The sequence below is a fragment of the Pempheris klunzingeri genome, chromosome 2 (assembly GCF_042242105.1).
Source record: "Pempheris klunzingeri isolate RE-2024b chromosome 2, fPemKlu1.hap1, whole genome shotgun sequence".
NCBI lineage: Eukaryota > Metazoa > Chordata > Actinopteri > Acropomatiformes > Pempheridae > Pempheris > Pempheris klunzingeri.
The window spans coordinates 21,157,494-21,179,651 of NC_092013.1; the positions used below are offsets into that span (position 1 = coordinate 21,157,494).

The 22,158-nt window shown below is 42.6% G+C and overlaps 2 protein-coding genes across 2 annotated transcripts; one reads left to right on the forward strand and one right to left on the reverse strand.

Moving 5' to 3' along the window:
• Positions 1–747: 747 nt before the first annotated feature.
• rnf207a (ring finger protein 207a) lies at positions 748–20,291 on the forward strand. The gene is made up of 18 exons (XM_070850260.1): positions 748–938; positions 6,598–6,730; positions 7,168–7,312; positions 7,511–7,592; positions 7,700–7,775; positions 8,226–8,351; positions 9,635–9,681; positions 11,131–11,203; positions 11,777–11,845; positions 12,242–12,310; positions 13,506–13,612; positions 15,286–15,300; positions 15,946–16,123; positions 16,788–16,973; positions 17,250–17,301; positions 17,415–17,532; positions 19,304–19,396; positions 20,141–20,291. Exons 1-18 carry the CDS (start codon positions 748–750, stop codon positions 20,289–20,291), a joined length of 1,911 nt encoding a protein of 636 aa, XP_070706361.1.
• Positions 3,441–5,441, reverse strand: zpr1 (ZPR1 zinc finger). Its single transcript, XM_070845200.1, has one exon. It carries the CDS (start codon positions 5,300–5,302, stop codon positions 3,974–3,976), a length of 1,329 nt encoding a protein of 442 aa, XP_070701301.1. The 5' UTR covers positions 5,303–5,441; the 3' UTR covers positions 3,441–3,973.
• Positions 20,292–22,158: the final 1,867 nt, after the last annotated feature.

The window sequence follows — 22,158 nt, forward strand, 5'->3', positions numbered from 1 at the left end:
CAATACAGTTACACTACATTAAACACTTCCACATGTCTCTGTTGTGACATATTGACAGTGATGTTATTGCTTTTAGGAGGCTTAAGAATATCAAGCCTCACTCCTCTATTTCTCTTCAACCGTTGCAGCAGATTCACTGATTTGCAGTGCAGTAATTTCCAACCTGTTTCCATCCATTCATCCTGATTTGGAGTAAGCCTGACATTAGAGATAGGACAACTGTATTTTTAATGCGACGGCAATACTAAGTGTCCCTTTTGCACTTTGGCAACACTTGGGGGCTGGCATGAGGTGTGTGTGCTGTCAGCTGCCTGGCGACAGGACCCCATCGGCCTACTATTGAAGAGTTTCTGCATTGCTGTCATTCCTGCTGGGGGTAGCTGATAGCACCACTGAAAGGTAAGACAGTGGCTCTCTGTGCTTCCTGCAGACCAGCCTTCTGCGTTTACAGTCGGATTTGCTCGCCGAGTTGGTGCTGACAAGGTCTTTCATGCTATTTATTTGCCATATTTGGATCGTGTGTCGTCACTGAAGCCCTGGGCACTCATTAGACATCTGACAAGGTAGGAGAAAAATAATAAAAAGCTCCTGTTGTTTATTTGTATTAATATCTGCCTCTCTTGATTAAACTGCTGCACATCACACTCGGCTTAGCCTCTCTTATAACAACTGGAATATTTGGACCATAACACACGCTAAAGCTGTTTTGCTTACTGATGTGATCATGTGATCACATTCTGTTTGCAGATGGCAGGAGGAATCTTCACCAATCTGGATAACCTGTGCAATGTGGACTGTAGTAACGTCCACCCCTTGGTGTGTCACCTGTGCCACGAGCAGTACCAGTCCCCATGTTTGTTGGACTGCTACCACATCTTCTGCGCCCGCTGCCTTCGAGGCCGGACCAATGACAGCCGCCTCAGCTGCCCCCTCTGTGGGTAAGAGACTGCCCTGTGACCAGGACCAGTTTAGGCTCCTTATACAGTAGATTATCACTCTTGAAAGCAATGAAAAACCAAAACTTGATCTTTTTCTCCACACAGTGATTGCATTACGTTGCTTTCCACTATTTTAACTTTCCAGGGAACTATATTTCCTTATGTATTCGCAATAATGGGAGAAAAATCCAAAGTTTCTGAATTAGAAATGGATGTCGGACACATTGTTTTAGTGTCTGTGTACGATAGCTGAGCCTGGATATCACACCTGTGGTATTAAGCCACAAATTCACAGACAAACTGAAAATATGGAGGCCAAAGGTCAAGAGCTGAGTGCTCTCCTGGCTTATAGACACACTCAGTTTGGATTACAACCTCACACAGCTTGTATCATGATACAAACTGGTGATGCTGTGTAATGACCAAGTAATCCCAAACTGCTCCGCCATGATTAAGATGTCTAAATTCCTAGAGTAAAATATAATTTTGCTACTTGGGGTCAAACGCTTTGTGTGAAAAGCCACATTTTTCCCACAGGCCCCCCAGTTTTGGGCAGCAGTGCTCAAAGGGATTTGTTCCACATAAGTTGATTAGTAGATTGGTTTGGTTTGTGCAGGACATTTGAGGAGAATCCCATTGGTTTCACAGAGCATCAGGTCTCTCTGTTTTGGCGTGAGGGTGCTGCTTAGTGACCCGCCGCCGCCCTGAGTGGCCGGAGCAGCTGCGTGGTCATCCCGGTCGCTGATTTAGTCCTTCCAACGCTCAGCGGGGCCAGCAAGTTCCCCTAAGACCGGTCACACAGCAAACAAAAGCATAGTGGTATTCGGTGCCGGAGCCAGCAGCTTAGTGCAATCAAAAGCAGTCACATGATACCAATCCATTTCATCCCCTAGTAAGGAATGACACGTGGTTGCCAGTCACCTTCAGGTCTGCAGTATCAACTGTCCCCCATCAAAGCATGCCCTGATATATAGAAAAGGACTTCTGCTGCATGGGGATTATACCAGGAGTCTGTTCTACTGCGCCAGATTCAGCTTGACCCAGATTTTTTTTTTTTTTTTTTTGTCCGATTTCTCTTGTGTGTGGACGAACAGAACCAAACACTGATGATGAGTTTCAATGTCACTGCATTATTCTCAACTGCTCACGTCCCTTAAATACAGTTTCGCCGACTGATTAACTTGTGTGAGACAAATCCACGATAAAAAAAAACCCTACACGCTTCAAAAACAAATCCGTGGACAATCAGCGGCATGGCAGACGGCCACAGTAAACAGTGCACAATGGTACACAGCTCCACCATTCACTGCTTATTGAGGTACAAAGACTGGATATGAAAATCTAATGTTAGTCACACTTGACAACTGCTATCCTCTATTCACCTCGTCTTAAAATAGTGTTTCTGCGGAGGCTACGTGTTTGATGTCACAATCACCCAGATTCTTTCCACGTGCCAACACCTTATTATGTGTTCATTGTCCTGAATTAAACATGATAATACATTTACCCAGACAAACCGGCTGAACCTCAGGCAACCTCCACATTTATCTGCCTTCTAGCTATTTGATATTAACCTGTGTAGAGGTGGATAATGTGTACTAGTCAGCTGAATAAGTCAAAGTAATACCAACAGCAGTACTTTTATTCACAGCACAAGACACTAAGGAAGATGAGGGGTAGTGGGGTGGGGGGGGGAGACCCAGGCAGATGTTGGTTTTCTGTGGAATAACCCCGTGGGCACCGTGCTCCACTGTCTGGGCTCAGGATTCAGGGGGCCCACCGCCTGGCGGCTCTTGTTTCCAGCAGCAGGCTGCTAACAGCTGCTCATTCAAGAACCGTGTAATCTTGGAATTCACTACTCTGCTATTAGTGGAGCACAATGGATCTCCGTTGCTATGAAAACTAGATAAAACATGCAAGCAGACGAGGCAACGCTGGAGCTGAAACAAAGCGAGGCAAACAGCGTGGTGCTAAAATCAAACAGGTCTGTGCAAATGTGGTTAATGTGACAGAAACTGGCCACTGCAGCTATCAAGAGTCCTTTCCTACCTGAGATGAAAAGGTTATTCTGCATGTTTTTGCTCGAGAACAATTGGCTCTCCATTATCAGGACTAGTTCAGCTTTTGATTATTAAGTGATTTATAGATTGAGAGGGAAAAGAATCGGCAACTACTAATTTCAGTCAGTTTTTCCAAGCAGAAACATTTTTTGGTTTGAGCCTCTTAAACATCTCCTGCTTTTGTGAAATAATATCATACTAAATATCTGAGTTTTGTATTGATGGCTGGATAAAAGAAGGATGATGCCACTGTGGGCTCAGGGAAATTGAATTTATTTTTCACTATTTCCTGACAGCAAAATGATGAATTGATAAATTGTGATACATGTGAGGTGTGGCCCTGATCTACAATTACACTAAGATGATCCTGCGGAAATGCTCATGAAAATCTGCACTCAGTAATCAGAAGAATCAAGCCTTTGTTCAGAGTACAGTATGAATTCTGGCTCTTCTACGGTCTAATGTTGCAGCTTAGTGGAGAAAATGAGTATTTGAGCCTAAAATACAACAGAAAACGTTGCACTCTGCCTTTCAACACCTGCCAATTCATTGAACAGAGCTAACTATCAATTTAGATAATATTTGATTTAGATGTCATGCTCACAGGTGTATAAAAAGATCAATTTGTCGCACAGCGTGTGGTCCTCTAAGAGGAAGAAAAAAGGAGTATCATTTCAATCAGAGATAAGAGCGCCATCGTGTGGATGTCACAGGAACGCAATAAACAATGAGTTAAAGGATTTCTCTTTAATAAACAGCACAATCCATGTGTTTTATGTTCAGTCTGGTTTCAGTGCACATTTAGATAACTTAGAATCACTCACTGACTAATCTCCTGATGAAAACACCCAGGTTTTAACTTAAAATGTATGAAAATGAGAGAAAATATGGAGCAGTTTAATTACACTGGGTTTTTTTTTTATCATATATGATCACTTATTAACTCATTTAGTCCTTTCAGTCGCTGCTGGCAGATTAATTTTCCACCTCGTAACCCTCAGTCTTCATGTCGTTCAGGCCGAGGTCCTCGTTCTGCTCAAAGGAGCGGGTGTACTTCTCCACAGTCAACTCAGGATCAGGGTCCGGGGCGTACACATTCTGCAGATAGCTGTTCCCTGCCGGGTCGTCCAGGATGACGTGGACTTTCATTTCTCCTGCTATTACCTTGTCCATCTTCTCCCCAAACTCATTCAGCTTCTGCACCCGATCTGTGGTGCCACTGTCGCCGCAGATGAAGGGGTTTTTGGAGACGGTCAGGTCTTTGATGTCTTTCAGCAGCCCCTCCAGGGTGGTGAACTTCCCGCCCAGAGCGGCCATCCCCAGCTCAAACTGCAGCTCCGGGATGATGACGGAGCACGTCTCAGACTTGAGCAGGTCTCGGGTCATGTCCGAAGGGTCCGTGATCTGCAGGGTGATCCTGGTGCCCTGCTCCTCTGTGGCTCCACCTGATTTCACCTCATTGGTCCGGTGGCCGCAGCCGTCGCAGTTAGTGGCCATGATGACGACCTCCTTGAAGTGAGGGATCTGGACGAGCTTCATGTTGGTCGAGGCTGGCGCGTTGCATTCTGGGCAGTTGGTGTCGAACACCAAAACCTCATTCCTCATGGTCTCCAGGTCGTTGCCGTCCGGTTCCTCCTCCAGGTCATCGTCGGCCCTGATTCCCAGCTGTATGTCCTGCTGGACCGTCCGCTTGAACCGGGACACAGTGAGAGCCTCATCTTTTTGAGGGGCCACTGGATTTTCCACAAAGCTGTTGCCGGATGGATCCTCAATCACCAGAGTGAAGTCATTCTCCACCTCTTTTAACTTCCTCAGCCTCTGGATGAATTCCTCTATTTTCTCAGCCACCTCTGGGTCAGTGGCTCTTCTGGCCGGCTGGTCCTGCTCCAACCCTGCAACTGCTCGGTCTAAAAGGCCCTCAACGGTGGAAAGCGCTCCTTTCTGGGTGAAAGCAGGGATCTCAAAATCCAGCTCAGGGATCCTGGTGGTCGCACTGTCTGCTTTCACCACCTCCCGGTTCAAGTCCTGTTTTGATTTGACTGTCAGTGTGTAACAAATGCCTTGATCCTGGATCCGGCCCGCAGACTGGATTTCTGTGTTTGACCAGCTGCAGTGCGGGCAGCTGAACGAGCTGACGATTATTTCCTTAAAGAAAGGTATTTTGGTGAGGAGTAACCGTGTCGTACCGTTTTGGTGACAGTTCATACACAGGCTCTCGATCGCGGTGGGCTCCCACTCTTCGTCTGCGCCAATATCCTTGAAAACACTCTCCCCTCGCACGTTCTCCTCGGAAATAACAGACATCTTCAGAGCCCAAAAATGTTTCCCAAAATGGATAAAAGTGCCCTGGTCTCTCGTTCAGGGGTGTCACTGTAGTGGAAGTTTCTAGATAGCACACACCTCTCTGCCTTGCCTCTCACACACACGTTTGTTTCATCGTGTCTCACAGTCACTTCCGCATCTTCTTCTTCTACGACTCCGCGACTCACGCGTCCTGGACGTCACTGCTGCCCCCTCAGGTTTCCTGCAGTACTGCAACCACTATTCGCACCCTGCACTGTGCTGTGACCTTTATTTTCCTTATGTACCCTGTAACCATACCGAGTGTCTTTGTGTCTTTATATTATTGCCTTGTGCTTCTTTTGCAGATTGCAAAATTGTTTTTGGCAGATGTTAAACAAATAAACTTGCATTTCCTTTAAAAAAAAAAAAAAAGCAGCATGTATTTTTTATGAGTCCTTCTAGATTTGTTTGTTTGTCTTTCTTACTGTTGTTCTTATTTTATTCTTTTTTTCTCTTCTCTTATTTTTCAAAACTTTGCTTAGAAGGGATCTCAACATTGCTGTATCACTCAGGAACTACGTGGAAAAATATGAGCTTATTTGTTTCTCAATCTTGAGATCTGTGGTTGCGTTGTGGTACTGTTGTTTGAGCAATGTGGATTGGAATTGGAAATTTTTTTTTGGGATGAAATATGATCTATGCATAGAATGCTGGACTCTTTATTAGATTGTTTGTTCGCTTACACTTGTTTATTTCAGTGAACTTTGTAAAGCACTATGAGGCACCTCTAGACATGTTTTAACACAGATACAAATACTCTGATTTTTACATTAAAAAGTTCAGTTACCTTATTAATTATTGCTAAAAAATACATATACATATTACTCTAAATCTGCAGATATGGTTTCACGAGGTCAACTTGAGGTTTGACGTTTCCACAACACGCTTTTGTTCTATAAATTAGATACTGAACCACGATTGGCCTCCAAACTAGTCGTTATGTCACAAAATCCTGCATGTCTGCACACGCCTTCAAGTCAGATTAAAGCCAGCACAGAGAAACATTCTCCTTTCAGCACATGAATGTGAAAAATGCATATTTGTGTCAATTTCCTGCCCCTGTGTCCTTCTGCCCAGGGAAGCTCAAACATCTAAGGAGGAAAACACACCTCTGAGCGGAGGACCAAACTATTTTAATTACTCCTGGCACTCAAGTAACACAGACACCCAACCAGTATAACACATTAGGTGATAATTATGATGATTTTCTGTGAACACAGCACAACAGGTTGTCTGAATGTCCGTCTTTGCCACAGGTATCCATCCGTGCTGAAAGGGAACAGCACCCTCCCACCAGAGGACCGTCTGTTGAGGTTCCTGGTCGACAACAATTCGGACACCGAGGAGACGGTGAAGTGTGCCAACTGTGACCAGGAAAGTAACAAAAAGGTACAAACTGACAGATACTGACACACGTGAGTCCTGTTAAGTTAAAAGGTTAAACGGGAAAATCAGTGGACAGAAAGCTTCCATGTTACTGTAGGAGACGGTTTGTGTTTTTTCACTCACTGTGAGGCGGCAAAGTGTTTGCAGCTGACACCAGAAGACACTTTTGTCATATAAGATGTGAAAGCCACAATGTGCAGAATTAGTTTCATGTCATTATAACATGAATGAAAATGACTGCACAAGTTTTTTTAGTTTGTGAAGAAATGAGATCACAGTGGTCATAGTGTTATTTATAATCCAATTATACACACAGTAGCTTTAAGACAGGTGTATGTCTTCATCAAATATCGCCTTGTGTAGCTTTTAAGCAACATGAAATTACATAAGCGTCTCTGCGCTGTGTCTTCCAATTCATTTCATTCTTTTTTTCCATCCAGGACACGGGGGTGATGTACTACTGTAACACTTGTAGCCAGCCACTGTGCGGCACCTGCAGGGAGTTGACTCACAAGGCCAGAATGTTTTCCCACCATGAGATCGTATCCCTGGCCAAACGCACCAAAGCCAAACACAGGAAGTGCAGTGAGTGCCACCTGTAATTCACTCCAGAACAATAAAGTAGTGGTGTTAAAGTGTGCATGCATTCTGAAACATCGTGTGTTTGTTGTTCACAAACCCGCTCAGTGGAAAAGCAAAATACTTTAACTGGAGTGTAAACTCCTGTGGGCTGAAGTTGTTAAAAGGCCTTTCTGTTGTTAAAAGGCGTCTCTGTCCCCGTAGCTCTCCACGAGGAGCCCTACATCCTGTTCTCCACAGAGAACAAGTCCATGCTTTGCATCAAGTGCTTCAGAGACATGAAAGTGTGAGTGAATCCACCACACAACGTTTATCTGACTGTCACCGGTGATCGCTCTCTTCTCTTCTCTGCTCTTCTTCCACATCAAGTAAGCCGTTGTTTGTTTATCACAGGGAGAGTCGGACTCACTGCATTGATATTGAAACAGCTTACATGCAGGGGTGTGAGATGTTGGACCAGGCTGTGCTGGTGAGAGAGCGGCGTCTGTTCATCTGCATGGCATTGTGAATAATTCAGCCACTGAGCAGTGCCGATTGGAATATATAAACATATAAATGAGAATTATTTCTTAACACTATTTGGAGCACTGCTTAAATAACAAGGGTCAAATACATCTGATTTTCACTAGAATGTTAGTTTTTTACCATTGCAGTATGGTTACTTATATGATATGAGACCAAAGTTTTTACAAAAGTTGAATAATTCAATAGGCTGTATTTAAAAAAAATGGAATACTTTTTGTAGTGAGCTTTAATTGGTATATTTGTGCAGAAAAAAAAAATCATCTGTGCATTCATGTTTAAGCCTTGAGTTCTGATAAAGGCTCTGACGACAAGTGTGTGGTAGTGTAGAAGCCTACATGGCCTTTCAACGCCAGTGAACCTCCTCCTCCTCCTCCTCCTCCTCCTCCATCTGTAGGTGGTGAAGGAGCTGCAGACTTCAGCCCGAGAGGCGATCGTTCTGCTGAGAGCGATGATTGGAGAAGTGTGTCTGAATGTGGAGGAAGAAGAGAATGCAATCTGTACTCTGTTCAACAGCTTGCAGGTTACATAATAATCCTGATGTGATGTGTTTGGCCATCTGTTGAGTTTTTCCCCCCTGAACACTCAATGAAAAGGCAAACACCTTCACGCTGACCTGACTCCACAAATTTCTGATTTCTGACAATGTTTTGATCCCAGTTGGGAAAAATAAGTCTGCACAAACACGCAGATACACACACACAGACACACACACTTTATATGTATGTATACCAGTGGACAGTATGGTGACAGATGTGGTTAACCATCCAATCAGCTCAGGGTGACAAACATCTCAAAACAATTCAAGTTATATGCTGTACAATAAAAGACATTAACCTCAAAGAGCTGAACTAAAGAGACAACACATCAAATATGTATATATTTATATATACATATACATATTGTGTGTGTTTGATACATAAGTATATCAAAAACATCCCAAATTATTGTTAGTTACATTGCACATGACAAAAGGCATTAAAAAACACATTTTACTTGAAAATATGCATCGAATAGATATAAATTCTCTATCTAATCTAATTCAGACCTCTTGGTATCAGAGTTTGAAGTCTAAAAGCGGACAAACTCCCCCGTCCTCTCCTCTTCTTGGGGTTCTGACACGCTCGATACCGACATTTTGACCTGATGTGAATGGGATCAAAACGTTACGTCAGTATAAACTGATCTGTGTAGTTTGGAGTCAGCGTGAGGGCATTGCTTCTAAACACGATTCAAAGATTCAAGATTCAAAGCGTTTATTGTCAAGTGTACAGTGCAGAAACGGGTTTCCCTGTACAATGAAAATCTTACTTTGCCATCCACACTGAATGCCAAAGAGTAAAAAAAGAAGAGGATAGAATAAAATATAAAAACATATAAATATAAACTACTATTGCTAATGCTAAATAAAACACCTCCTCTAATGTTAACTTTAACCATTACAAGAACATCATCATTAACATCATGATTTCAAACAGCCATTGGTGTAGCATTTACAAATGCAAAGAAAAAGTACGACTAAACTGTCAAATACACCTTTCCTGAAGCACATCCAGTCCACTGCACAGTAATTCTGACACCATTTGCACTGCTTGGCCACTGGATGTCTCTGTTAACCTAATTGTGAGAGAAGAGTGTGCTGTCTTTGCATTTTGTCTCTTGCATTGAGGAGCAGACACCACACTACGGAATTTACACCCATATTTCCACTATCTTGAAAAATCATTAGGTATTAGAAAGCTTAAGGCCATTTTCACAGCAGTGTAAGGAATAAAAGGGTCTGTTTCCTCTGTTCTCATCTGACAGGAGAAACTAGCAGAGAGGAAGAAGATTCTACTGAAAGCAGCTCAGAGGTAAAATAAAATATGTACAGATTTACAGTTCTTATACGAAAATGCTCCTTTGTTGCCACTAAGCTTGTGTCACAATATTTACCAAATTGAATTCTATTGTGCTGCTGTCACCGGGTCACTCCACAGTTTTTCCATTTTATCACGCTGCGTTGTACTCTGGGTGATGAATAGCAGCACTCTGTTTGCTCTAGAATAATCTCTCTCCTCACCAAACACATTTTCTTGGCTGATTTTCATTTCAACAAAGCGTGGTGCTGAATTAAAAGCACTTCAGCAGGATTACAGATTTCAAGCCAGTGTGCCTGCATCCAATCAATGAAGCCAACTAAAAAGTAGTGGTGTACAAATGTGGAGTACGTAAATGATAGACTTTCTCAAATCCGCATTATCAACAACTGCAAGTGCTGCAGGAAAACCTGAATTCCCTCCACTTTAAATAAAACCTGAGCACCTTTAGAACCTTTAGCACCTGCTGTCGGGCCTGTTGAAACACTTGTATCCATTGCATCACCCATTAACCTGGTACGGAGCCTTTTTCAGCACAGTATACTGTCCTGAGAGTAAGATTTTTCCATTTGTGGCAGCCTGCCACAGTGTTACTGCCTCTGTAGCTTCTTGCTTGTGCAGAAATGAAACTGTAAAGTGATAAAAAAAAAAAAAAATTAAGAAATTGCTTTGCAAAAATAGGATAGTGACAGCCTCCCAAACCATTAGTTTAGCATGAACTTCCAAGTACCCAGCCACTAAAATAATTAAAATGAAAATTTAGCATCCCCACAGCAATCATTAAAGTTTGATTTAATGTCATCCAAGGTTTGCAACTAATTAGTCTCTAAGATCAAATTCACGCTCACGATGAATGACTAATCATTGAAATGGATGGTAACTGAACATAAACAGACCTACAATTTGTGTTTCATTTCTGTCTCTCTCTTTTTTTTTTTCCCATTTCCAAACAGCAAGAATCCCAAATGAGAAAATCTGAATGAGAAACCATTTCTGAGCACTTCTCTCTTTCAGCGTGCGCTCACTGTGGACGTATGCATGATGGAATGAGAACCATTTTTCTGTGTGTGAGTGAGTGAGTGAGTGTATCAGGTTGCAGTCTGTGGGGATCTTTAATGAGATTTTTTGTGCCCAGTGTCCTCCATCTCTCTCTCTCTCTCTCTCTCTCTCTCTCTCTCTCCATTGCCTGGAAGCCGTCCAGTGGCTGGGTTCCCGGAACGGTGTTAAAGGCTATTTATGCCGGGCTTTGTGTGTCCGGCCCTGCGTCTGTGCCTGTGTGTTTGTTACGGACAGAGAAGACAGATAGATTAGCTTCTGGAAATATGGAGTATGTTGTTTGTGGTTGCACCTCCCGAGCTGAGTCCTCTGAGTATTTCGGCAGGCGTGGATGTGAAAGTGTAGAGTTACATGTTTGTGTGTTTGTGTGTGTGTGTGTGTTTGCAGTCAACACGAGGAGAAGGAGAAAGCACTAAAGGAGCAGCTCTCACACCTTACCGCCCTCCTCCCAACTCTCCAGGTAGAGTTCAATAAAGTCCTGACCGTAGATACAATAATAATCAGTAACAAGACCACACATTTCTGGTCACAAGTCATCACAACACTTTCAAAGAAGCACTCAAATCCTTCACTTAAGCAAAGAGTAGAAGTACTCGTTCTGCAGTAAAATGTCCCCTTTAACTTATATATTTGCTATGCATGACATTATTAGACTGATGCACCATAATGTACGCAGCATTTTACAGTTGAAGATGGTTTTCACTATTTCATATGTAGTTTGGTCATTTATTCCTGTAACCTAAGGGTCACAAGACGAATGTGATGAGTTGTTAGATGATTACTGGGGCAGGAAGAAGTTTTCACATGCAAACTTGTGTTCACTTTTCTTTTCTTTACTTAAATCTTTCCTTTTTTGTGAAATATTACATTATTTAACCTTTTGGGGTCTTGAATAGTTATTTAAATGAAGCCTTTGGAGACATATATATATATAAATCAAACTGCTAAGAACTCATAGACATCTGAGACATGCCCAGGAGCTGCATCCATGCAGCTTGGTTGAAACCTTACCTTTCACCTCTGATTTTTTTAGGTTCACCTCGTCACGTGTTCGGCCTTCCTCAGCTCGGCCAACAAGTTTGAGTTTTTGGACATGGGTTATGTGAGTACAGCAACATAAATCACTGAACTGTTTTACTATGTTTTTTTCTATTCTTATTTCTATGTTTTTATTAAGAAGAGGGGAGGAGGGAGGGGAAAGCGAAAGAGCCAAAGACACAGCCAAAGAGTAAAAAAGTAGTGAATATAGCTAATGAAAAGATAAAATAAAGATAAAAGGTGATGCATTACCACGGACAACACATTAACAGCGATTCTAAAACCCCCGTCTTCTCTATTCAAACATCACAAAGAAGTCGGTTTATTCTAAGGAAGTTTTCTTGGCAGGAGAAAAGTTACTGATGCAGTATTAGCTGGCGCGTTAATGTAGGTTGTCCATAATGTCTCAGCGAGGTGAAACAGGTCACTGAATCACAACTGGATGTTCTTGCTTACACAGCAACTCATGGAGAGGCTGAAGAGGATTGTAAAGCTCCCTCATCGACTGAGACCGGTGCAGAGCAGCAAAGTGAGTAGGAGCAGCCTTCATGCAGAGCTGGAAAAGGTTACATTCAGAGTGGAGTCCACTGCAGTGTACTGATTAGTTGTTTCACTTGTTCCCAATGCAGTTTCACCGGTTTTCCCTCTGTGACTCCAAAGCCCAGAACCAATTTTTCTTTTAAGAAAGTTGAGCTCAGTGTCTTATTCTTTTATATATTTTATAAATCAGGGACAACACAGGTTAGTTAGCATCAATATGATGTAAATGTGTCCTGGAGCAGGTTACTGTTAGACATTAAAAGACACAAACAATACATACAAACAGCAGACACAACATCAGGAAAGCACATATCACCATATCACCATCTAGTAAAACCCAGTAAAGAACGCACACACACAAGCAAATATGACAAGAAAAAACAGGACTAAACACTACAAAACAAAACACTACAGAACTATAATCTTCCAAGCAAAAAAACGCAGCTGTTTGTGAAATCCATAGCCAGCAAAACCTCATCAAAAATGATATAATGATTAAACCTTAAAAATAACCTGAGGAAGATGTTATTGCGTGTCGAAACATTTCTAGCCTAGAGAAGGTTAAATCAGTGTGTCCACCGGGCAATAAAAACAGCAGTAAAGCACAAACATACAGATGGTTGACAAACTGAAGTGAAACAGTTAGTTAGAAAGATGTTAGGCCTTGACAAGCCTCCAGAAAAGCTTCAGTGCATCGACTGCCAGTGTCAAGGTAAAACTGGTAAAAAAAAAAAAAAAAAAAGCGTATAAAAGCTTACAAATGACTTGATGTACACTGGAAACAAATGCGTAGTAACGGTGGAGCATTAATAACACATCACATTTATGGTTACATTTATGATTTGTATATTCATGTGTAATATTGTGAGAATGAATATGTTTTTTCTTGGATTTTTTATCTTGTTTCTTTTTCTTTTAAATACGGATAATGAGGCTAATGTGATAATGGGATAATGATTGGCTGTTGGGTTGATTATTTTTTATTAATACAGTGTAGGCTTGATTATGGGCCTGAATATGACAATTATCTTTCTTTCTTTCTCTCTCTCTCTCTATTTTGGCCTTGTTAGAGGTGCTTTTTTTCCCTGTTTCTCATAAAAGAATAATACAGCTTAAAAACACACACGTTTTTGAAACCCTTACTTTAATGAATACAGCAAGTGATTAAGTATCTCCTCCATTAGATCAACACAGACTACAGGAGTGAGTTTGCCCGCTGTCTGGAGCCCTTACTGCTGCTGGGTCAGCGCTGCCTTCCTTCTGTTTGCGGATCTATGAGTGTTGCGACAAGGTGAGGTCATTTACCTGCTGCCAAATATCATTTGAATGTGATCACCCAATGCTCCCTCACTCGGAGGTGTTGTTTCACAATGTGCTTTTCAATGCCGGAGCATTACCGGGGCGTCTTTTGGATCCTTCCAAGAAATCAGAAAGTCTGGGCAGAAAATTTCACACTTGTGAACGATCCAAACTCAAAACCCCCAAATGGTTTTCAAGTACAGATGGTAGACAGCGATGACTGCAGTGAGAGGAAAGGAGGCGCCATGCTGAGTCCCACTATGGCAGCTATTCTGTCTGTCTGTAAGCTCTGCGCACCGACATGTTTACATAACTCACCTTGGAACATGAGGGCTGACAAGGAGGCAGAGGATCCTCTTTTAGAAAAGCTCTTTGACAAAGCCTTCATCGATCCCTTTGAGGATTCTATCAAATCACCAGTGAATACAATCCCTTTTTAAACACCCGTCACTGCTGTTCAGAACAAAAAGTTTTCTGCCTCTTTCTGTGCTTCGAGTCCCCCTCTCCACACACACACACACACACACACACTCCCCTGACCGTTTTTGTTCCACATCAGTGTCTCCCAACTGTTCACAGGTCCATAAGCCCACTCACTAATGCCAACATACTGACAACTCCCTTTTCCAACTTGCTTAGCACCCTGCCAGTGCAAGACGCGAAGTGGGCAGGGATTGGTGGCCGGCCGGCTGGCACTATTTTTATCGTAATTTCACAGAACTCTCCAGGATTCATCTGGAAGTTGGCATGCAGGAGCGGTCGGGCCGCTTTGTTCCAGGCTGCTGATGTCACAACTTTAGCACGGGTACAGTCTTTAATTGGCGTCAGTGATGGGAGGACGGAGGCTGGGTGTGCAGAGGATGACATGTGTGTGGCAGAGAGAGAGGGATACATGTTTTAGACAGGTCCTCTGTTGTATCGGCACAGGGCAAGAAGGCGAGGGTGAGAGCGTACCAGACCCCAGGTAAATGTTTATGTATTTCATTATCTTAAAGTCCTTGCAGTTCATTCTCTTGTACAGAGATGAAGTGCCGTGTGACATTTGCCTTAACTTGCACCTCTAATAAATGTGGCTTTTGTAGTTGGATGTCTTGAATATTTATGGTGAATGTAGTAAAGGTTTTACAGACAGAAGTGGCAGTGCGGGATCAGAGGCAGAGCTGTGCCCCGGCTTTCTACTCCCTTCAGTGAACTTCTGTCGGTGCCATTGACACTATAAGACAACAGTCGTTACACGAGGTGCTTCGCTCCACAATTTATCGCGTTCATTCTATAATTCAGTTCACAGACGGGGGAGGAAATGGGTTTTTCCTCAGCGTATGGTACTTCGGAGTGACACCCACATGGTGTAGCCTGTTACTCAGTGCGACTGAATGTGTTGTTGTGTCTGATACATCCTTAACTGCTGTGAAAGCTCCTTCCCCCACTTGTCAATTGCTTAAGAATGATGCAAACCGGGCAGTGGACGGCCAGCTGGCCGGCCCTATTTTTATCATAATTTCACAGAACAGAACTGAAGTTCTGCAGACATGTTCGCTCATGCAACAGATGCAGCTGTTTTAGTACAGGCAATGCCTTTAATTGGCTGCGCTGGGACACAGCCTGGATGATCTGGGGACAACATTTCACCATGAGAGGGACGAACTCACACCTGGGTTATTATAGAATGGCTTCGGGGCAGTTACGCAGAGCCATGAAACCAGGACTAGAACCCAGAAAAATGTATGCATGTCTATGTGCTGTATGTTGCATTCTCTGTGAAGGTGACGGTGAAAAGATGTGAGTGTTTTGAGAGTGTTGTGATTTACCTCAGCTGCATGAAGCATATCTTCAACTTTTATTTTATAATGAAGATCTCTTTTGAAAGAGGGACCTAGGTAAAGAAATAGAAGTCATCAGATCATCAGAGTTTACAGCTATTTTGTATTTATAGAAAAAATAAGAATTTTGAAAGCAAAGTCAAGATGTTCAAAGGTAATAAGTGAACTGTTCATTTTCATACCCTCTCCTGAACGAAGAGATGGAAATTCCCATTGATATGTGCTTGAGTGAAGTACTTGAGTGCTCCACTGTAGCCGCTCTCAGGCGAGCAGTACAAGTGGCTGTACTGAGAAATTTAATGTGAGACATTAATGTGTGTACCATACGGGAGTCAGTTTCATTGTCTGAGGAAGTTACTATATAACACAAAACAGCAGAAACTATGTAGTGAGTAGGTATAGATATTGATAAGTGGGTTTGATAATCAAAAGCAATAGGATGTTATGGATGTGTCAATTATAGAATTCAAAATATTGAGCCGTTATTTTTTCCCCCTTACATCAGGCACCAGTCCCCTCTCTCCGTGCCCTGCCGCTCCCCATCTCTCAGTGAGATGCCCCTGGGCTCTGTGTTTGGGCGAAGGCCCACCTGTCACCGCAACATCTGCACCAAGGTTCTCCTGGCTGAGGGGAGGGAGACGCCCTTCACCGAACACTGCCGCAACTATGAGAACACCTACAGGGTGAGCGGCGCGTGTGACCGGTGGTGTAGTAGATTTACTGTTGCATTTCTGACATTTACCTGATGCGCCTGAGGCTCATGGGACTGTTGTTAGTTTTGCACGAATTTGGCCCCCAATCAAAGTATTGGACAAATGATCTTTTTGAATTGTTAACAGCAGTGGATGAAATGTTTTAGAGACCACAAAAGTCAGTAGAATTCCTCCCATGGGGATCATGAATGTGAGCACCAAATTTCATGTCAGTTCCTGACATTTGTAAGTCAGTGTAGAAAGTTAATGACACAGGAATAAAGAACCATTGTGGGGGGTTCAAAGGTCAAGACAAGAGTACTGCATTTTACTAGATTATTAGATTTATTAGATTACTATTAAATTACTTTGTTAGTTCTATGTCCATAGTTTTAAATCTCCTGTATGTGGATCATTGGATAAATCAGCTGCACAACCTTTCATGAAGAACTACCTCTGATCCTCAAAGTGAAATGAAAAGACAGCAGCATGACTTCCTCTGGAAACACATCCTCAACAACGAGGTTTTTCACCTTCAGAATACGCTTCACCTGGCATCTCTGCACCCGTCACATCTCTGCTGTCTTAAAGACACCGACACACCTCTTCGGCATCATGTCTCATGTGCTGTGCATGTGCATGTGTGTGTTTATAGACTTTCCAGACAGAGATTCAGAGTTTGAAGGACCAGGTGCAGGAGCTGCACCGAGATCTGACCAAGCACCACTCCATCATCAACACGGAGAAGATGGGAGAGATCCTGGACAGATCGCTGCACATTGACAGCCAGATAGCTGCCCAGTACTCCACTGTGGAAACTATGAGAGTCTTGTTTGAAGAGGTGCGTAAGGTACCTCGATGTTTTGACCTTTAGCGTCTACCTGCCTCTCCCAGGCAGGTCTGACAAAAGAAAGTTCTACGTTTGTCCTCGGTCAGGATCTGTTATTGCAAACGAACAAGCTAGTTTTTAACAATTGTTAGAAGTGTAGACTGCGAGCAATGCAAACAGAAGGAAAAGAAAAGCAGCAAATGTCAAGATATCCCATGAGTGGACTGACTGCAATCCATGTAATATTTTATTTCATGAGAATCACACAGCACCACATTTCCCTCACAGGTCTGGGATGAGACTTTTCAGAGGGTCACTAATGAGCAGGAGATCTATGAAGGTTTGTTTACAACAAAAACGTATATGTGTTGCTCAAACACGTGTTTCTGTCACATCTCGTATGTTGATGTTCTCATTCTTTTAATTCTATTGTTCTTTCTTCACTGATTCTAGCCCAGCTTCATGACCTGATGCAGCTGAAGCAGGAGAACACCTACCTAACCACCATCACCAGACAGATCAGCCCCTACATCCTCTCCATCGCCAAAGTCAAAGAGAGGCTTGAGCCCAGGTGTTGTATTCAGGGGACGTGTTCCTCCCACGCCCGCTGCCACATTGTTTGACTGATGGTAGCGATGAGAAAGAAATGGAAGCTCTTGTTGTCTCCAAAGTAGCTTTGATATGAGGTACACTTGCTTCACAACATGGGGTTGTGAAGCAATCAGAATCAGAATTACTTTAATAATCCCCAGGGGGAAATTGCTTAAAGCGTAGCGTATAGCATTGGGTTGGATAAAGAAAATGACAACAACAAAAATGTTGTATGTCTTGTAAACGAAATTTGAATCGTGGTTTATTCTGCTGGAATAGTTATTTAAATTATTCGAATTTTTTTGTTTTTGTTTTGCAAATGCCATTCATCACTAAACCAAGTCAGTGCAGCCTTTTCACACAGCTGCTTTGTTGCCCAATATTGACCTCATCCAACTAAATCGGTGTAGAATAAGAACAAGACTTATTAAATTTAATGTTTTTATTGTTAACAAGTCCCAAGAAAAGACGTAAACCAACAGTGAATTATTTATTTGTCCTTCTGTAGCTTATTCCTCTGTGCCGTAGAGCCTTGTCTTTGTCCAAAAAATATTAAAAGCACACCAGTGAGCCCAACTATTGCACTGGGTGACATGTTCCTTCATTACCATGAACATGGAGACTGCAGTTTATCATAACTAAGTTCCACAAACACTGTTCTGCTGCAGTAAATACTCAATGGAGCAGCAAATTTGTATTAAATGCAGACAACACGCAGATATAATAGCTTTATAAACAGAAACCGTGGCCCAATGGACTCACTAAAGAAGAACATTGAAGAACTTAATATGTGTGATTTCCTGCAACTAAATAAAGCTAAAACAGAAATATTTATTTTTGGTGTCAAAGAAGAGAGACGTAAAATCAGTGCTCACCTCGAATCCCTGTTTTTATATAATATGAATTCTGACCTAACCCCCAAAAGACACATTAAGGCAAGTACAAAATCTGCCCACTACCACCTTAAAAGAGGGATTCATGTCCGAGCAGGACCTTGAAAAACTTGACTACAGTAACATTGCCTTTGCAGGCCTGTATAAAAAAGCTATTAGACACCAGCAGAGTGCTGCTGCCAGGGCTCTAACCAGGACCATGAAAATGGACCAGATCACACCAGTGCTGAAAGCTGCACTGGCTTCATTTTAAAGCACTTAATGGTCCAGAACCAAAAAACATTTCCACTCTCCTTCAGTCTCACCCTCCAGACCTCTCAGGTCTTCAGGTATTGTTGCCACAGTCAGAGCGAAGCAGCTTTTTGCTTTTATTCTCCTCAGTCTGCCTCCACGTCACAATCCTTTAAATCAGGGCTTAAAACGTTTTTGTTTGCCAGGGCTTTTTAGAAAAATCTATTTAGACACTATTCTGCACTGTAATACTTTTAATTCAATTGTATTAATGTCTTTTCCATATTTTTTAGTCTTTGAATTACCGCAAAAATGTTGCCTTGCCTTAATCTTTGGCTGAAAATAGTTCCAAATAAATGCACTATTTGACACGCTTTTTCAAGATTAACAAAAAAAAGACGAAAAGCAAAAACTTTGTGTTTGGGACCTGTTTGTGAAGTTTAACCTCTTCACTTAGAACAAATGGTGCTGAGTACCACGGACAGAGTCGGCGGTTGGATGGTATTGAGAGCTGAACAGAGATAATCCATTGCTGGTTTTGTTGAATGGAAGATAAATACAGAAAAGCACCAGCTTTGTCCTTTAACAGCACTGACAACTAAAGACTTTTCTATATGTTTTTTCTAGGTTCCAGGAGCCCAAAGAGCACCATGACGACCGCACAGAAACGATGCTGAAAATCTATGAAGACACCACGTTCGCTAAAGACAGTCAAGACAGGTATCGACATATCCTGTGCACCGTGTAGTTTTACTTTTCTAGCCGTAGAAACAAGTGCGTTTAAGAGCCACTACACAGCATAAAAGATTTTGTTGGTTTTGTGGTTTGGGTAATCTACAATGACATATACTAATATAAAATAATTACATGTAGTTGGACTTGACATGGTGATTTAAGGGCTGCGTTTCTCAGTCTCTAGTCTCAGCATATTTTCCTCTGGCTGGACCTTGAAAAAAGGGCTTGTTGTGTTTTACAGAGGGATCCACTTTTCACGGATTTTATGTGTAGAGCTAAGGGAGAGAAAACAGATCATTTAGTATTTTATGTGGTTTAGTGACAGGTCTTGCGTCACCGCTGTCTCATAAGACATGATCGGCTTTATTAATGCCACACCAGGGAAATTAACTGGTTTCAGCACCTCAAGACTTAAAAATAGAGCAAAGAGTAATTGAGTGATGAATAAAAATGATGACCGTGATGATAGCATATGATGTAATTGCGCACATAATTGTAATATAGTCCAGACATGGTTTGAGGAATGAAGAATATGAATATGTAAAAAAATGTAAAAAATTAAAAAATTTGATGGTGTAAGTGGTTGTTGATGGTGACAGATATCATGTATATGGTATTTTAGAAGAAGTAGAATATAACCAGCGTCTTTGCCACCAAAATAGTAACAGTGATGTGTTCATGCGTTGGAGTGTTTTTGAGTGAGGCACCTTATTTATTTTGTCTCGACAGTGACAACCAGACCCGTGTCACAGACCAAGACAGAGACAAGAATAACCGCCCACTGACGCTCGATTCGGGGGAAAGCTCTGTCAAGACCAGTCGTTCGGGCAGGCAGAGGGTTCCCTCAGAGACGTCCGGCCACAGTGAGATGCCTTCATAAAGGCCGTGCCGTTTGATTTGTGTCCCATCCATCTCCCCTCCCCGCTCCTGTGCACCGGCGTGCCTTGATTCAACCATAACAAGCCCGCGATGATATGTGACCTCCTCTGCTGTCCAGATACTGTACATAACATTTTCTCAGCGGTGGGGAAGCTGTCAAGAGCTCCAAGGTGAGCCCTGGGATAGACACTAACTGGACGTATAAACATGGAGGTCAAAGACTCTCTGCTGTCAGAGTCAGACACGGACGGCCGCCTTATTCCACATGGACAAAGATGACAACATTATAAAGAAATGCTTCGGCGCCATGGACTGATTTAATGAGAAAACAGAGAGAATAAGATTTACTTTCCTGGATTGTCTTTTTGCTGCTTTGTCTGTGCTTTGGCTGTTAAAATGATAAGTATGCTGAGAGTGTGAATTATCGCTTTGTCTTTTTTTTTTTTTTTTTTCTACTGTGTGTGTGAAATTTCTTCACACAGTATCCATTCTTTACATAAAACATGTTTTTTTTTGGACACTGGAGGCTGATGATGGATGACTGCCCGGGTGCGATTCCCCAGAAGACTGTTGAACCGGTGTGACAGCACAGATGGAACATAGCAAATGCAATGATGTGTGTGTCATTCTGGTTGACAGCGTAGGTCACATGTTGATGTGTGTCATGTGTGGCATCTCATGCGTCAGTCTCCTCCAAAATGAGGAAGTCTTTTCCAGAATGGTGTCTGCAGTGCAGGGTTCTCTCCCCCCCCCACCCCCTGTGCAGTTTTCACATCTACATGCAAAAAGTGGAGAAGCTAAATTACAGAGGTGTGTGAATACAACTGTCCTTGCCTTAACCCTGATCTCCTGCTAGTTTCTTAGACTCTACACTCATTCCCAATATCCCAGCCAGCCGAGGTACTGTGTGCTGCTGGAGTAAATATATTCCTCTTGGTTTGTCTCTTGACTTCATCGCACACAAGTGTCAGCAGCATGCTTTCAGGCGTTTGCCCTGCAGGAAATCAGCAGGTAACTTTGCTTCTCACTTACTTCCCGTCTCCTCCTTTTCACCCTTTCTATCTTTCATAATTAATCACATTGGTATTTTCAAAGGATGCCACGATAAAATCGACATGAGTTGGAACATAACCGCTGCAAAATGCAGGGGAATCTAAAGGAGGTGACATACACCACCAAGAACATTTGAATTTGAAATGATTTCAGGTTGCCGTCTCTAAAGGCTTTTTTTATTTATTTATTTTTTCTTGAAGGACTTTTTGCCAAGGAAAACAGCATTAGCGAGCACCACGGAGCTTAGTGCACAGAAGTGATTCAAGGTGAAACCTCCCCACCTGCTACCAGCGCAGAGACAGGAGCGGCCCCATTCTCGGCACAGGTAAGGATGATAATGAGGAGTGAGACTGATGGCTTCGGCACTCAGAAGGAGAAGGTTATTTACATTGCACAACTAGAGCTAAAGTGGGTTTGTTCAGAACCACCGCTTCAGAGGAAATATTGGGGTCACTCTGGCCTTAAGGAACAGTCCTGCTCTGCAGAGGAGTCAGAGGTGCAGATTCATTAAAAATACATTTGTGACAGCAGAGTAACAAATGGCTGTGCCTCTGCTCTGGTCCTGTACTCCCTCCCCATGGTCATTCATCATCTGTACTCATTGAACTACCAGGCCTGTGTTCACTGTTCATTATTCTCTCTCTCTCTCTCTCTCTGGGAGCTGGGCTCCCTCACCTGCTGCTTAAGGGGTTGGGGGGAGGGGATGGGGGGTGAGGCCCAGAGGTTATTTCACTCCAAGAAAAAAAAACTTTTACAGACGCGTTCACAGCACATTTGCAGGTAAAGTTCACGGAGAGATGGTTCTCGTTTGTTAA